The sequence below is a fragment of the Lissotriton helveticus genome, chromosome 8, assembly GCF_964261635.1.
Source record: "Lissotriton helveticus chromosome 8, aLisHel1.1, whole genome shotgun sequence".
Taxonomy (NCBI): Eukaryota; Metazoa; Chordata; class Amphibia; order Caudata; family Salamandridae; genus Lissotriton; species Lissotriton helveticus.
Window position 1 is genome coordinate 1,469,123,841 of NC_136069.1, and position 18,424 is coordinate 1,469,142,264.

The window sequence follows — 18,424 nt, forward strand, 5'->3', positions numbered from 1 at the left end:
GGGCCAACACCGCTGAGGAGGCTCCGCCCCCTTTTGACCGGGGACTTTTAAAACTGCTCACGCCTCCCGCTTCGCGGGAGACGCTGCGCCCGCGAGGAAGGGCGCAACGCTGGGTGAGCACTGAGGCCCAGGAGAACGCAGGGCCAACACCGCTGAGGAGGCTCCGCCCCCTTTTGACCTGGGACTTTCAAAACTGCTCGCGCCTCCCGCTTCGCGGGAGACGCTTCGCCCGCGAGGAAGGGCGCAACGCTGGGTGAGCACTGAGGCCCAGGAGAACGCAGGGCCAACACCGCTGAGGAGGCTCCGCCCCCTTTTGACCGGGGACTTCTAAAACTGCTCGCGCGGAAGGGCGCAACGCTGGGTGAGCACTGAGGCCCAGGAGAACGCAGGGCCAACACCGCTGAGGAGGCTCCGCCCCCTTTTGACCGGGGACTTTTAAAACTGCTCGCGCCTCCCGCTTCGCCCGCGAGGAAGGGCGCAACGCTGGGTGAGCACTGAGGCCCAGGAGAACGCAGGGCCAACACCGCTGAGGAGGCTCCGCCCCCTTTTGACCGGGGACTTTCAAAACTGCTCGCGCCTCCCGCTTCGCGGGAGACGCTTCGCGGGAGACGCTTCGCCCGCGAGGAAGGGCGCAACGCTGGCTGAGCACTGAGGCCCAGGAGAACGCAGGGCCAACACCGCTGAGGAGGCTCCGCCCCCTTTTGACCGGGGACTTCTAAAACTGCTCGCTTCGCCCGCGAGGAAGGGCGCAACGCTGGGTGAGCACTGAGGCCCAGGAGAACGCAGGGCCAACACCGCTGAGGAGGCTCCGCCCCCTTTTGACCGGGGACTTTTAAAACTGCTCGCGCCGCTTCACCCGCGAGTAAGGGCGCAACGTTGGGTGAGCACTGAGGCCCAGGAGAACGCAGGGCCAACACCGCTGAGGAGGCTCCGCCCCCTTTTGACCGGGGACTTTCAAAACTGCTCGCGCCTCCCGCTTCGCGGGAGACGCTTCGCGGGAGACGCTTCGCCCGCGAGGAAGGGCGCAACGCTGGCTGAGCACTGAGGCCCAGGAGAACGCAGGGCCAACACCGCTGAGGAGGCTCCGCCCCCTTTTGACCGGGGACTTCTAAAACTGCTCGCTTCGCCCGCGAGGAAGGGCGCAACGCTGGGTGAGCACTGAGGCCCAGGAGAACGCAGGGCCAACACCGCTGAGGAGGCTCCGCCCCCTTTTGACCGGGGACTTCTAAAACAGCTCGCGCCTCCCGCTTCGCGGGAGACGCTTCGCCCGCGAGGAAGGGCGCAACGCTGGGTGAGCACTGAGGCCCAGGAGAACGCAGGGCCAACACCGCTGAGGCTCCGCCCCCTTTTGACCGGGGACATTTAAAACTGCTCGCGCCTCCCGCTTCGCGGGAGACGCTTCGCCCGCGAGGAAGGGCGCAACGCTGGGTGAGCACTGAGGCCCAGGAGAACGCAGGGCCAACACCGCTGAGGAGGCTCCGCCCCCCTTTTTCGTCACTTCCTATTAAGGAACAACCCACTAACGCCCCGCGGGACGCGCGCGGGCGGCGCCGGGCTAAGCCCGGGCAAAGGGCGGGCCCTCAGAGGCCCGATAAGGACGGGACGGGCCACCCCCCCTTGGCTCCTACTGAACAAGGTATAGTGAGACTCTGACCTACAACTCTGCTTACACTGCAGAGACACCAGGACCTCCATTGACTTTTTTGCGGGGCTTTGTTTGCTGCACTTTCGCCATGTCTATTAAGGGGGCTTTCAATCCCAGTACTCTCCCAAGTGATTCTAGTAGGGGGAGATTAGATTGCTATGTAGACAGGATAGACAGGGCTTTATTACCCGTCATTCATGATTTGGAAGACTTAGAAACTTGTTTGCCTGCTAATAGCGTAGCCTGTAAACATCCTGAGGTGCAGCTAGTCGACACAGCATCTAGTTTGTCCTGGTTGGAGGATTTGAACGCCCTATGTCACGTTCGATATGCACCAGTTGAGACCATATCAGACCCTCCTCAAGTCCTATCCAGTCCAATACTTCCCGTACATCTGCTGTCTAATTCGTTATTGAATGTAAATGATAACATTCTGGTTGCCCCACTCTTATCCCCGTTAGTAAAAGTAAACACTAAACAACTAGGGCACCCTAAAACTCCTATGGTAATAAGAAAGCGCCCTGGGGATAACAGCACGGGGAGGGAAGCTAAACTGCTTAAGCCTTGCACAAGTTCCTTAACGTCCGTCAGCACCCCACTTTCAGTTTCCCAGGCCCGCGATAATATCGAATTCTTTGCACCCCCCCACCAGGCAGCCCTTCTGGCCCTGATTGAACGCTCGGTCACCTCTCTACTATCCCCTTTGATTGCTAGAATCAACTCCCTAGGGGATAGGTTAAGGGACATAAAGACCCCATCTAGGGCACCGACTCAACCTAACAAGAACCTGGCAGGATTGAGCCAACCACAGTCTTTATCCGCTACCGTGGTTTCCAAGTTAGCTCCCAAAGAAGTAGCATCCCTTCTAACAGACCAACGGTCCCACAGAACCGCCCATGTATCTCCTTGTTATCCGACACCGAGCCAATTACCACCAAGAATATCTTAGCTGATGTAGGGGTGCCAAATGTTCCCCCACCTTATGAGAAGAAATCTACTACTACTAACCTAGAATACACTAAACATATACATCTGCCCCCAATGGCCGCCCCCTTTGTTTGTGTTCTCACTGGTGTTTTACCAATTACAAAGGGAACAAGCATTTACAATGCAATGGTTTCGCCTTTGGAAAAGTTTGAGCTATTGGCATTGTAAATGTTAAAATTTGTATTTATGATTTGGTTTTGAATACAGATAAATAAATGTCATTGTCATTTACATTGTCATTAGCTTAATCTTTCGCAACTGTGAGATCTATTGTACCCTACGGACGAGCTCAGCAGACAGCAATTACTACTACACACACACACACACACACCCAGAGCCACACACACACACACACACACAGGGACGTCCTGGATCTTTTGTATCCCCATGATAGTGAGACATCTGGCAGCCTGGGCATGACCCCGCAAGTCTGATATTCCTCTCAGTTCAGGTGTCACGGTAACTAAATTCCTGACCCGGGAAACGTGGTGGGGGTGGTATTTCTAATCCCAGCGTTGCCACTGCACTACAAAATGTGTATTCTGGGCAAATTCATTTAGTACAATATGGCTGAAATTGAAAATATGTAGGTTTATGTAGCTCGGTCCCCAATACTCCATTGCATCATAAGCCACATCAAATAAACCTCTGTATCCATCAGAAAGCATTAGACAGAACACTGATTCCACATCCAACATAGTGTATACATACTATGATGGTTGGTATTACTCTGCTCCTCTCAGCAACAAGCACACCGGACAACACATTAGACACTACTCTGCCTATGCAACCAACACAGCTCACATATTCCATATAGTTTGGGATCAATGCACTAGTAACATCGTGCAGTATAATAAATAGCAGAAGTAGCCATGCATGCAACCTACAGGGGGATGCACTTGGATGTACAGAGTCGGGTGGATTCAAATAGTACTTAGAAGCTACATTAGATAACTGGGAAAATGCAACATAACACACTGGAAGGAACACTACGTATTTGTATCACACACTCTGACATTCCATAGTTGGACAATGCAACACATTAGTCAGAACAGAAAGGCACCTGCTGCTTTTTTTACTGATAACCAGAAAACGAATGGGCAGCTAGGAAATGCAGAGAAAAACACAGTGATAGCAACACCACACGCATGAAACGGCGCTTATCTTGCAGCGCCGGTCAACAAAGCACAAAACACGCAAGCCTAGAAACCACCGCTTGTTTCACAGTGTGCGCCTTGCAAACTACTACACGGTGTAACCTACAAAATAAACACGCGTGCGCTCGTGGGGTGACAGAACTGCTGTTTCATTGAGCATAAACCCTCTGACACATTCACAACCTCTTCAGGGGACAGGTCTTACGGCTCCTAGAGAAGACATTCCAAGCAGCAACACTAAGACACCACCAGCTCGCTGCCTGAAAACTATTTCAGACCCGTTTATTGTACCAACACCGGAACCCAGAGTCGGCCTTTGCCAGAATAGTGCCCTGGGCGGAAAGACATTTGGCGCTCTAGCTGCTGCTCGTGAATACAACGAGCATCAGAGAGCACTGTTTGTGTTCAGGGGTCAGCCAAATACGTCTACACTACACCAGAATTGTTACTTGCCTCAGAACACAAACACGTCCTCCAGCGCCTATCTAACTCTTCACGCTGGTGGAGCACGTTGTTTGTTGGAGGGGGTGGGGTTTGAGTGTGTGGCAGCAGAGAGCGAGAGGGTGATGGGAGGATAAGAAAGTGTTATAAGGGGCGCTTGGAGCTCCTGAAGCCAGGCGTCAGGCACTCTGCTGTCGGCATGACCTTAACGCAGACCGCTCCATACGCCCTCTTTGAAGTTTGTCGCCATTGGCCTGGACCCAGCGCGCCCAGGATAAAAGCCGACCCTTCTGAAGCAGGCAACACGCCTTCAACAACTAACTCGAGAGTTACCTGTTACCAAGCAACACCCAACCTACTGGCCTTTAGAACGCTCGAGCACACAATGCAGACCGTGCAGGAGATCCTTCCCAAAAATATACAACCTAGGAGCCATCAGGAAACAACACAGGAAATGTTACCCAGCCTACAGCCTTCAGAACAGGAAAAACAAGCAGCTCGCACCTGCGTGGAGGGTCAGCAGCATCAGCAGGCAGGGCCCCAGCAGCGCATCCATGGCCAGAGGGTCCCGGGGTCTCTGGCTCTCTCCGCGGCTCACGCTCTTTCTACTCTGAAAGCTGGTACAGGCGAGAATCCGGCTAAACTGCGCTCTACTACGGCTCCGCCCAGCGGTGTGTGTACACAACAGAGGGGACCCGCCCACACCCTGCCAACGCGGGACTCGGGGCGGGAGAGGACACGGACGGCGGGAGGGGGCGGGAGAGGACACGGACGGCGGGTGGGGGCGGGAGAGGACACGGACGGCGGGAGGGGGCGGGAGAGGACACGGACGGCGGGAGGGGGCGGGAGAGGACACGGACGGCGGGAAACGTGCACAGGACAGCGAGGGGGGGGCGGAAAGGCACACGGAGGGGGCGGGAATAGACAGACTTTCAGTGAGGGGAGGGAACGTGAAAAAACGTAACTCCGCCCTGGGAAAAAATCTCGGGAACGCCCCTGAATCTGGTCCGGCCTTGACGGACAGATCCGGCACTCAATGGCTAGCCTCCATTTATGGAGCTAGCCAATGAGAGCCGGGGGACGTTCCCGAAGTGCTTATGGTTAACATAGGATTTCACCTGCGCCGAAAAGCTGCGCAGAGCGCAGACTTCGGCAGGCGAAACCCAAAAACCGAGAGACCAGAGGATCTAAAACACAAGGTCATCTATTGGCTGTCTAGGAATCGACCCTTGCCAGCGAATATTGATGGTGCCATTCGAAGTGATAGAAGGGTGGGATGGCTCGGCCCCCTTCCAAAGGACCTCCCAGGTGACCTCGTGTTAGTTAGATTCTGGAGCGATCGGGTGGTGCCTTATTTACAAACTTGGTTTCCACAATTAGGTGATGGCGCGATCTCTGTCTGGGGACTCCATGATTTCTACCCTAGGTCCCGCCACCCTCGGCCCTTAAAGACAAGAGTAGGGAGAAAACACCACTTTCCAGAAAGAACTAATTTAGAGATTAATTATCGGCCGGATCTGAGTGTATATGTACAGAATGGCTTTAACATCCCCATCCCAAATTATTTCTCATGAGGTGTTTTTTAGTAGTAGTATTCTGTGATTAGTAATTTGTTTGAATTGATTTAATTATGTCTTAAACTCATCATCAACTATTGTAATGAAATGGTTTTTAATAATGTGTATATAATTAATGTTGTTTTTATGATTCTTATGTATATTACTGAATAGCTATTAGAAATCGATACTGAAATAAGCTGTGGGTGGAAATTTCCATAAAACGTTTTTCCTGTCGGCCTGTTGATGAAATTAACTTAGCACTTTATGTCACGTCCATATATATGATCACGGTTATTTTTAATGTATTGTAAATCCTAAATATGTAAATATGTATCGTGGATTTTTATGACAATTTATGTATTTTATATTGGTGTATACTTTTATGACTCCTTTGTGGAATCGAAATAAAGTTATTTGATGATGATGATGATAAGAGTAGCGCAATCATCACTGTTATTTGGAGCTCTTTAGGTAAAAAAGGAAATATTTTTCTCAGAATCTTCCAAAGAAGAAAACATGAAGAAATGAGATTGTTCACCTGTGCGCCGAAATTTAGCTTGTTATCAAACATGATCCCTAGATTTCTAACCTTTTCAACTGGACGGGGACATTCTCCTGCTTCAGGTGGCCACCAGGTTTGATTCCATAGAGGTGGACCTGGTCCAAATTCCATCACCTCTGTTTTCTCTGTATTCATCTTTAAATAGCTCTGACTCATCCAGGTCATAATGTCAGTAAGACCGGCGTGGAACCTAGTTGCAGTGGTCTCTTGTTGGTTGGTGATGGAAATGATAAGCTGAGAATCGTCAGCATACGAGACCAGTCCAAAGCCATGTCTTCTTACTACTTCTGCCAGAGGGGTAACATAAAGATTAAAAAGAGTCGGAGATAGCGCTGATCCCTGCGGCACTCCACAGGGAAGATGGAAACTTTTAGACTGCATACCATCCCAAAAAAGCTGTTGCTCCCTTGCCTCCAAAAAGATGGCTAATAGGGACAGGGCGGTCCCTTCGACTCCTTTATCCCTCAGCCTCTTTACCAGAGCCACATGGTTCACGGTATCAAAAGCGGCTGATAGGTCAAGGAGTACGAGGACCGCCCTGCCTCCTGCGTCTACAGTTCTGTGGATTTCTTCGACAGCAACAATTAATGCCGAGTCCGTCGAGTGATGCGGACGAAAGCCATGCTGTGATGAATCCAGCAAGTTGTTTTCGTCGAGATATTCTGTAAGCACTCTGTTCAGTTGTTATTCAAGAACTTTTGCGGCAATAGGGAGGCCAGCTATGGGGCGGTAGTTCTTAGGTTCACTGGGATCTAGATTTTTTTTTTTTAGGAGGGGTGTAATCGCTGCCATCTTCCAGGTTTCAGGATAGCAGCCTGTAGCTAAGACTTGATTCATAATAGATGTCAAATTTTTGCATATCTTGGGAGCTGATTGGTGCATAATGCAGGGGGGCAAGGATCATTGGATGCACCTGACTTTATAGAGAGTAAAAGCTTTTCGCCCATTTCATTATTAATTGGCTGAAAACAGGTCAGTTTACATTGGGGACTAGAATCAAACGTTATCGGGTCCAGTAATCTAGCAGGGCGCGTAAAGTTGTTATATATTTCTCTCACCTTCTCTTGAAAATAATTCGCCACTTTATTGCATAAGAACTGATCAGGCTTAAACGCTTTATCTTGCTGTGGCTTAGCCAGCATATTAACTGTTTTAAACAGTTCCCTAGTCAAATTGCCCGCCTCTTTTATTTTAGCGGTAAAAAACTGTTTTTTTGCGGCGGTAATTGCAACTTTGTATAATAGAGTGGTATGGTTGTTAAGCCGTCTGGTTCTAACCGCAGGCCCTTATGTTCTTGTTCTCTGATGCGGGATTTTTTCCCTAAGAGTGGTTCCCATGTTTTCTTTGGGACGTGTCATACCCTAAGTGGGGTACTTATAGCTGTTGTATAGCTCTGTCCTACGCTGGGAGGGTGTAGACTCCCCTTTGTGGGTTCCTAGCCTTTCCTGGCATCGCTGTCTACCGCTGATGCGGTTTCTTTGAACTTTGTCTGGGCATAGCTTGTGCTGCTCCAGGTTCTGTCATTTTCAAGTATCCGCTGCTTCGCTGGATCAGCTTTGGCATGCCGTCTGCAGACCCTCCTCCCCTCTGGGTATGGCTAGGGTATCTATTCTACGTTAAGGAATCTGCAGCTAGTAGTCTCTTTCAGATGTACAAGTTACTTACCTTCGGTAATGATGAATCTGGTAGAGACGATTCTAGCCGCAGATTCCTTCACGACCTGCCCTTCCTCCTCATTTTACGAGGACTTTCAGCTTGGTCTTCTGCACTCGCCTGCCTCCGGGTGGTTTTGCCTTCTGCGAGAGCCCTCTTTCACTTCCTCTCTAGTCGGATTCTCGCTATGTTTGTTTGATCCACTCCTTCCTTTCTGGTGATTGGTTGGTGGGATCATGGGTGCTTCTGCGTCCCTGTACCCTGGTCTTCCAGTGTGGGGCCTACTCATGCTACTCTACCTTTTGTATTGCTTGAAATTGTTGACTCCTCTGCAGTCCTCTGAGTTTGGTTCTCATGGCTGTGCCTCGACCCTTAGCTCCTTACAGAGAATGTGCCTGTCCTTGCTGGTGTTGCTTTGGGTTAAATTGTCATTGCTTTTCTGTTCTGGCCTTGTTGTCCCTCACGGTTTATGGCCTGGGGTTGCAGGCCTCTTTCGTCTGTTGTGACTTTTTCACATGCTTTTCTATTCAGGAAGGCTGTTGTATTTGCTTGCAGGTTTGCTTCACGGTAGCTCTGCTCTTCCCTTCTATGACTTTCGGTGCCACAGTGCCTGGAACTCTCCAGGATGGTGCTGTTCCTCACCATTCGTTTCTTCCCTTTCTGTTTATCTGATTTTTTTGCACACTGTTCCCATATTCTCAGTTTTTGTTTGTGACGGCTCCGCGTTGTGGCGCGGAAAAGTTCTCTGAAGAAAACTGACGTCGGCGGGCCGTGGTGGGGCTTATGTGACCTTGCTGACGTCAAGCCCGCAGGCGACGTCAGGGCGGAGTCACGTGGTACCACCCACCGGTGTGCAGCGATGGGGATAAATCTACATTAAGGAATCTGCGGCTAGAATCGTCTCTACCAGATACATCGTTACCGAAGGTAAGATACTTGTACAACTATCCCCCCTAGAGCTCCTTCCACACGCAAACTAGGGGCTTCTATGGCATTCTTTAGGGGAAATTCCCCTAGATGACATCTGCAAAGCAGCAACTTGGTCTACACCGCATACTTCCACGTGGAAGGAAAGCAACAAGCTACTGTGGGCCAGGCTGTATTAAGAACACTTTTTCAAACTACTGCAACAGATGCAGGTTGCCACCGCTAAAGGGGAAACGACTGCTTTACAGTCTATGCTAAAGTATACAATCTACAGCTCATATACCTCGAACGGAAAATGCTACTTACCAGTATGCATCTGTTCTTGGCATGTAGAGTTGTATACGCCCACCCACCTCCCCGGGTACCTTTATCTCTTGCAGTATTATCTTATTTGGATACATCACATGGACATCCTCTTCTGTTCTCTTACTAACTTCATCATCATCCTTTATGGCGAAAAACAATCTGAAGATGGAGTCTATGCCCATGCTCAATATCACCATAAGGAGTCATCTATCCTGTGACTACAAAGACTTCTTCGACAAAAACAAAGTGCAAACATTCTAGCCCAACACCAGATGGCGATCTATGCTAAAGTATACAACTCTACAGCTCTACATGCCAAAACAGATGCATACTGGTAAGTAGCATTTTCCTTCTCTTCCGCCAGTCTAGCATTGCGTCGGTGAACACTGCATGCCTTTTGGGCTGCTGGGCAGAGCGATTTCCACACCAGTGGCCGTACGTGGCCACGCCTAACTGAGGACATCTAGCTTGGACATCCCCTGAAAAACCAAACTTCTGAAAATGCCCTTTGATAGCTCCCGTCTCTTCTGAGATAAAGCAGATGCCGCGCTTGAGCGCTCTCCATGACTTGCGGGCTACGGCCAAGTCCTTGGGCCTCACCACAACATCCTGGCCTGTGTCTGCCTTTCGCTCCTTTCGTGGTCCGGAAGGGGCTACCAACCGCGCCAACCCTATTCAGGCCAGAACGTCTACAGGTTCAGCAACCTCTGCAGGGCCGTGGATGTGGTTCATCCTGACTCCGAGGATTGGGAGGCCAGCAGTCGAGCCAAGCCATGATCCCCTCCTCCACCGCATAACCCTTCTAGTCCGATCCCCAGGATAATTCACTACCAGTTGGTGGCAGAATACGCCATAATCTCCACCGATGGCGAGACATCACCTCGGAAAATTGGGTGTTGCAAATAGTGTGAAGGGGCTTCTCCCTCTCCTTCAAGACTACCCCTCCATCCATGCCTCCAGTGTGTGATGGGCTGACGGAGGATCACCTTACCTAACTCCGCGAGGAAGTCAAAACTATCTTGACCAAGGGAGCTATAGAGAGGGTTCCTGTGCCAGTAGTAGGCCATGGTTGTTGTTCCCGCTATTTTCTGATCCCAAAGGACGGAGGCCCTTGTCCTATCCTCGATCTCAGAGCCCTCAAAAAGGAAGAGATCAAGATGCTCACCCTAGCTCAGGTCCTGTCTACCCGGGAGACTGTATGGTAGCGCTAGACTTTCAGAATGCCTATTTTCATAACCCCGTCCTGCCTGCCCATCGTCGCTACCTGCAGTTTGCGGTCAGCCACAAGCACTTTCAGTTTGCAGTGCTCCCCTCCGGCCTCACCAGTGCCCCTCGGGTGTTCACAAAGGTGTTGGCGGTGGTTGCAGTCCTTCTGTGGAGATCAGGGATTTGATCAATCAGTCAGTGTATTTGTAGAGCGAACTACTCACCCGTGAGGGTCTCAAGGTGCTAAAGTGGGGCGGGGGGGGAGTGCTGATTCTAGTCTTCCCCTATCTTAACTGATTGTTGAGGGCTGGCTGGTCCCAAACAGTCGTCTCCCACCTCCAGACTACGTCGAACCTCCTGCATTCACTGGGGTTCACTATCAACATGCCAAAGTCACACCGGACTCCCTCTCAGATGCTTCTTTTTATTGGGGCAGTTCTGGTCATGGTGCAGTTTCAGGCCTATCCACCCGAACGGCGTGTCCAGGATATTCAGGCTATGATACCGATGTTTCAGCCTCTATCCTGGATTTCAGTGAGATTGACTCTGAGGCTGTTGGGCCTCATGTCCTCCTGTATCCTGCATGGTGGCGCAGGCTCTGCAGTGGGACCTGAATTTCCAATGGGCACAGAATTGAGAAAATCTCACCGACCTGTTTCAGATATCAGAGGGCCCAGTGAAAGACCTGCGGTGGTGGCTGACAAACCACGACTGGGTCGGAGGCAGACCCCTCTCCCTCCCCCTCCCAGATCTCACAGTAATGACTGATGCTTCTCTTCTGGGATGGAGCAGCTATCCGAGGAGGTGGAGATCAGGGGACTATGGTCTCTGGTGGAAGCCAATCTCCATATCAACCTATTGGAGCTTCGTGTGATCCGACTGGCACTGAAAGCCTTTTTTCCATCCATCAAGGAAAGGCTAGTTCAGGTATTCATGGACAACACTACCGCCATGTGGTACTGCAACAAACAGGGCGGAGTGGGGTCGGAGGCTCTCTGTCAAGAGGCTCTTCGCCTACGGACTTGGCTGGAACAGGGCATTACCCTGGTGGTTCAACATCTGGCCGGTTCTCTGAACACCAGCGCAGATGAACGCTGCTGAAAGTACCTTGCGGTTCACGAGTGGCGTCTCCATCCAGAGGTGGCATAAATTCTCTTTCAGCGGTGGAGAGAGCCTTGGTTAGATCTGTTCGCCTACCGAAGAGAACGCGCAATGTCAACAGTTTTGCGCGTTGGAGTTTCCAAGGCAACTCTCACTCTGTGATGCTTTTCATTGCAAGTGGAGCTCAGGCGACCTGTACGCCTTTCTGTCCATACCACTCCTGCCCAGAGTACTCAAGAAGATTAGGAGCGACTGGCACAAGTCATTCTTGTGGCTCTGGATTGGGCATGGAGAGTTTGGTATCCCGAGCTTCTTGATATGAGCATCGATCCTCTGATCAGGCTTCCCCTTTGGGAGGAACTTCTGTCGCAGCAGTAATGGAGGGCCATCCACCCGAAGCTGTCCACTCTCCGCCTCCATGCGTTGAGATTGAGCGGCGACAGTTGACGGTTTTGACCTTCTTCTCGAAGTCTGCAAAGCTGGCAGCCAGACTCCTTCCACGAAATCAGTATATGAGAATGGCCCCTTATCTGCTTCTCTGGCAGATATTTTCCTGTTTATTCTTTCCTTGGCCCAGCAGGGCTCTGCTTCGGGCACTTTGAAGGGCTCCCTTTCAACCCTTACAGCTTTTCTCCGGCTGCTAAATCAGCCTTCACTTTTTAATTTCCCCCTTTTTCCTTTTCTTATGCCACAATGTGACCTTAATTTGGTCCTTACTTTCTTGATGTGCGCACCATTTGAGCTGCTGCACAACTGTCCTCTGTGGTTGCTCACTTTCAAAACAGCCTTTTTGGGGGCAATTACCTCTGCCAGGAGGGTGACATACTGCAGGCACGGTCATCACTGCCCCCTTACCTGACAGTCTTCACGGACAAAGTGGTGCTAAGAACTAGGGCATCTATTTTGTTCAAGGTTGTAACTCCCTTCTATCTGGGACAGCCCATTACTTTGCCCACGTTCTATGCACCTCCGCATCCTTCCAAAGAAGAGGAGTGTCTCCACCTTCTGGACCCCAAAAGAGCGTTCTCGTTCTACCTTGATCGTACCAACGAGTTCAGGGTGGATGACTAACTCTTTATAGGGTACGTGGGAGCAAAGAAGGGGCGTGCTGTCCAAAAGAGGATCATATCATGCTGGGTTATCCTCTGTATAAAAATATGTTACGCCTTAGCAAAGAAACAGCCTCCTGAAAGCCTTAGGGCCCATTCCATCAGGGCGAAGGCAGCCACCTCGGCCCTCCAGGGTGGTGCTCCAACTGCTGATATCTGCCAAGCGGCCACGTGGGCATCTCTGCCCAAGTTCGCCAGACACAATTGCCTGGATTCTCAGGTTCACAGGGAGGACTTGTTTGGCCTCTGTCTTGTAGGATTTCCTGGTTTTAAAGCTTTTCCGCAGTCCCACCTCCGGAGAAGGTATTGCTTGGGTATCTGTTCAAAGGTAAGGATTCTGCAGCTAGATGTCTTAGAACGATGGACAAGTTACTTACCTTTGGTAACGCCTTATGTGGTAGAGACATGATCTCGCTGCAATTCCTCACTTACCCACCCATCCTCCCTGCACTGGGGAATTGATTTTAGTATCAGGGCTGTTTAACACACCATGGTCAGTCACTTCATGGCGCCACACTTCTGGTGTGGAAAGTCGTGAAAAGTACTGACGACAAGGTGCCAGAGTGGCAGTTATATTGACGAACACGACGTCACACTGAGTCGACCAACGCCACCTACCGGCACGCAGGGGTACTGCTAAGAAAAATCTTCCGGATCCAGCCTGATGCCTGGAAGTTCAATAGTAAGGTATCTGGGGCTAGATCATGTCTCTACCAGATAAGGTCTTACCAAAGGTAAGTAACTTGTCTGTCTGTCCCCCTCGCCACATACATGTGCTACTTTGTATTTACTAAGGAATTCTAATTCCCTGTGTGCCTCATCTCTACATTTCCGAATTGTGATGTAAAGATTGTGTAGTGTATCTGGGGGGCCCAGTTCAGTGCTTTGCTTCTAACCTTTAGCTCCGTCTCCAGCATAGCTAATACCAGATAGATTTGAGTATACCATATCCGTTTGCTATCCCCTCCCCATGGTATCACCGCTTTAAAGCCCTCCCATAGTGTTCCCCACAAGTCTACCGACCCTATCTTCATCTTAAAATAATAGGCTATGGCCTGCCTGATCTCTTCCTTCAATGTGGTGTCTAACAACATAGTACAGTGCAGGTGCCATAACCCATGTTTGTGTATTTGGTCTGGTAGTGTCAGTGTTAGCATGATGAGGTAGTTGTCAAAGTACGTGCGCTCTAAGTGCTTCAGGTCTGCTGTCCAGCTAGTGATGTCTTCGGTGCGTATCCAGTAATCCAGCCTAGAGGTCGAGCCAGGCGCTGAGTTGTAACCTGTATATCCTCACTCTCCAGGGCATCGTGTTCTCCAAATGTCTGTACGATCATAGTGTTGCATGAAATCATGCAATGTCTCTTGCGACCGCCTCCACCCAGTGTGCGGTGTAAGTTTACATTATGGTTCCTGCCCCAGAACAACACAGAGGGTCCAGCAGTTGAGCTATGTTAACAAGTGACAAAAATAAATCAGGATCATCATAATTTGGGCCACAGGAATTGATGAGAATATTGTGTACATATGTAATGCTCCTTTATGATCCATTATCAGCCCTTTGGACTAAACATTTCCTGCACATGCGTGTACAGCAACACTCTGCGAATAAATATTGCGACCTCCCTGGCATAAGCTTAGTACGGGGCAAAAAACCTATGAGAGGTTGTATTTAGCAATAATAAGCTCACATTCACTTACAAGGTGTGTCTCCTGTAAATCTAAATGTCGATTGCATTGCGCGTGCAGTGTGCTAGTATCCTGCAAGTCTTTCTAGGGCCATTCAGGCTGCAAACGTTCCAAGTTAGTAGTTTAACTCCTCTCCCCTTCCAATAGTCTGCATCTAGTACACGACATCTCAATAGAGAGTGAGTGAGTGCACTCTGCCTATCTAAGCATGCAGTCAGTGACCCTCCGAACATATTAATATGTGCATTGACTAAATTCTTCCCTTTCCGCCCCTCTCCCAAGTGAACCCCAATTTTCCAGAGGATTGCCCCATTCAACAATTCTCAAATTGAAACGGTAAACCATACATAAATGTTGCATGTGAACTTCCAAACAAAAAGCCGAAGCAAGTGGAAGGTGGCTAGAGATATTAGCTCTCCTAAAATGCCTTTTCCCAGTTTAGTTGGCATCAAGAGGCGTTACCTCCAGCCCGCAGTACCTGCAATTAGGCTTATGACCAGTCCTGCGCAGATTTGGGACTAGTACCACTCTTTTGTGAATTTGCACTTCCCACATTTCAAGAATATCAGCAGTCCTTATAGCCGGTGCCAGTTCCGGCTTAACCCATAGTCACTTATCCTTAGGGGGCCATTTTCATCTCTCGTCGGCCCTTCTCCACCCAGTTCATAATCTTAACAATTTCTCCCTTAGAGAAGCACAGTTAGTCACATAATTGAAGACCTGAAGCACGGCTCTCTTCCACAGTGATCATGGGATGATAGAACTCAGTAGTTGTTATCCACTTCACTCAGAGTGTGTTGTGTACTTGATTTCGGGAGTCTCTCTATGCTGGCCCCATCTTTAGATAGGTTTGTTTAAGAATTCTGCTGCCGCCTGCGGTTCTGTGAAAATGTGCACTAACCCGGGCCAAGTAAATCTCAATTTTGCGGACTAGAGCATGGAGTACTGGATGTCTAGATCTCTAAGCTTTTTCCTAATGTTTAGAAACATGCGGCGTGCCTCATGTACCACCATTGTGAAGTCTGGATAGAATGAGATCTTGTTATCATTGTGATCTTGGGAGGGCACCAATTTAGCTATGCCCGAATGTCAGGAGCTCCAGGTATCGATCCCAGTGCCAGGGACATGTCCAGTCTTTCAACTATATACATCCTGGACAGCTTCTCTCGGCCAAACAAAGAAGCCTATATATCTTGAACTTAAACTTCATTTTGCCAAGTCTCTGTCGCCTCTGGAATTCTGAGAACTTGTACGTTGTTCCTGTGGAATCAAGCTTCTAGGTCTTCATTGAGCAGTGTAAGTCACTCTACATCGCTTGCCATTTCCTTCTGGGCCTTGGAGATCTTAGCAGTATTATCCTCAACATTCTAGATCCTCTGCTCCATCATATCAAGTCCTGCTGAATGTTTATCCAACTGATTTTCCATTCCATCAAAACGATACATTAGAGCTTCCACTTTGCCATCAATGGATTCCAGGCTATTACGCACTTCCAGCATGGATTGTCCAGCTTAATCAAATCGGTCTCCTCAGTCTCCTGGCCAAGTGGGGCTCCCCCCCTTCTGGTCCCTTGTCCTCAGGCAGTCTTCCTGTGGGGGTCACCAGGTGTGTCTTCCACAATGGGTGCTTGATTTGGTCAGCCCGCAGGGCCCTAGTGTCTTCTGCAACCGGTCGGCAATTCACTGTCTCTTCAAGCCGACATTATTCTGGCATTGTCTGATTTAATAAATGGCTGCAGGAGCTCAGCTAAGCTGCAGACATCTTGTTGCAGGCTCTCTAGCAGCACCCCCTCCCTTTTTGACCGCTTTATTCATATTCTTTCAGTTCATCAGACTGTAAACATGCTTCATAAAACACATTAATAATTGAGTAATGTCTTTAGATGTCATTAATCTTCCATGAATAGAACTGTACAAATAATTTCTGTAAACTGGTGCTGTTCTACTCCCTTATCTTTATCTGCACAAAGGAAATACTAGAAATGGTTTTGATTATGCATTTTAATACTTGTAGTTGGTTCTTATATGATTTGTTTTGCCATTTGTTCAGTTAATTCACAGGTGGGTCTTTTTTTCTAGCACAAAGTCGAACAGGAGTGGACTCTCCGACTTTTGGCAGATGGTTTGCAAGACGTTTATTGCTATGAGCTGTACAACAATCAGAGGATTTTTCAAATCATCATGTGTTTCTACAACAGCCCACTGATTGGTGGGTCCGCCCAGGTAATATTATTCCATGCCCTACAAGTTTATACTTTAAAACGTTATACTAAACAATATATAGGGCATATCACACTGTATGAAAAACAAGCAAAAGTGTAAAACCCCAACTATACATTTGTAGCATATTTTCTTAGTCTGCAGTGATCCAAATATTTGACTCGCATAAAATTCCTAGCTGGTAAATGAAGGGAAGTGGGGTAGTCTAAGAGGGAAGAGAACTAGGACCAAACACCAATGTACATTAAAACTCAAAATCAGAAATTGTCTATTATCTCTATAATATGGGGAACAAGGTCCAGTGCACCATAACAAGAAAACATAAAGGGAGGAAGGACCATGGCAGCAGCGTAAACATGTGTGCGCCACTTCCTGCTTTACCGGCAGTCTAACTGCATCAAGGTAGGTAATGTATTAATCCAGCTCCAGAAAACTGCAATTCTAAAGGGACCCCAAGACCCCCATCTAGTTTGCACTGCTTCAACCCACATAATTGCAATGCGGGGACTGCAGAATTAAGTCAGGTCTCCTGCTCTACTCCAAGATTGTGAACTTGGGCAGAGCCATTTGAAGTTAAGGCCTGCAGCAGTGCCACCCTCCATGGTAAATCCTACTACCAAAGGTGGACACAAAGAAATCAGTCAGTGAACAAGTGAGGAGGGATGGTGGTCCTCTGGCACTTATGACTAGGGTTTGCCCATGTGGTCCTGAGAAGAGGCAGATCCAATTAAAGCTTAAAACAATGCCTGGAAAGAAACATGAAGGGAGCACTTGTAGAAATGTGAAAAGCAACATACCAGTGATCCAACGTAGGCAAAAAAAGGCATCCCTGGGACTATTTTAATAAAACATAATCTTCCTATACCCTTCACCGTTTAAAGTGAAACACACCAAACAGATACTGTTGAGCCTTAAAACATAGCAGCCTCATTAGAGAATTAGCATGGTAAATCAGGGCAAGTAAATCCTCAAATATGTCCTGGCAAGACTGTAAGTGTACAAAGATCACTGGGGAAATTAAAGCACATGTCCTCCAAACAAAAGCAATCAAAGGGATCTGCTATGTTCCCTGGTTACAGAGGATGAATGACTCAGAGTAGAGGCAAATCAAGAATTTTGGAAGAAAGCCTTAATCCCTCTCAAAATGCAGTGATGACCATACGCAAAAATGATTTGATGTTGCTGTGAGAGAATTTCAAGTGACAATGAGAAAACAATTCAAGATCTTTAATCTAACCTGGGGTCTTAGACAGGGAAAATCAGAGTAGTAAAGGTTGTAAATAGGGTAGATGCTCGGGAAAGATATACAAAGTACACTTAGCAACAATAAAAGAAAATGGAGAGTAGACTAGAAGCAGCTTGGTCAAAAGCAGAGGAATTGGAAAATAGGTCTAGCAGAAGAAAAACCTGATACCTAGAGAATTGAGAAATGGCACAGATGGGTCAGACTTAAAAGTATCCATAGCCAAACTGTTCTTGTCCCATCTGTGAGACGGTCAAGAAGAAGTCCATTTAGATAGAGTTCACAGAGTTGGCCCACAACATACCCAGAGATTTTGCGAGGTACTGAGTTGCACTCCTCAGAAAAAATAAAACATGGTGTCTGTCCAGAATTGGTTCTCTATGATGTTCCCGGACATTTTGTAAACCACATTACAGAGGAGAAATGCCTTCAAGACCCATCACAGAAAAACTTTGCAAAGACAAAATCTGATACAGTTGTACATTTCCATTTTTGTATTACATTTGAACTATACGTCAAAACTCATTATTTTATGGAAAGGTGTGACACAGTAAAAAATCTTGGATATCAGTGTTTTGGGCAGCGCAGACAAAGCAGATATGAAAGTCCAAAGTAACACAGAGC

The 18,424-nt window shown here is 48.6% G+C and overlaps 1 protein-coding gene across 1 annotated transcript in view; it reads left to right on the top strand.

The window, feature by feature from the left end:
* URB1 (URB1 ribosome biogenesis factor) overlaps positions 1 to 18,424 on the top strand; it is a 703,763-nt gene that overhangs the window by 589,685 nt on the left and 95,654 nt on the right. Inside the window, exon 34 of the mRNA XM_078658408.1 lies at positions 16,417 to 16,560. Coding sequence (XP_078514534.1) covers positions 16,417 to 16,560 — 144 coding nt within the window. The remainder of the gene's footprint in view (positions 1 to 16,416; positions 16,561 to 18,424) is intronic.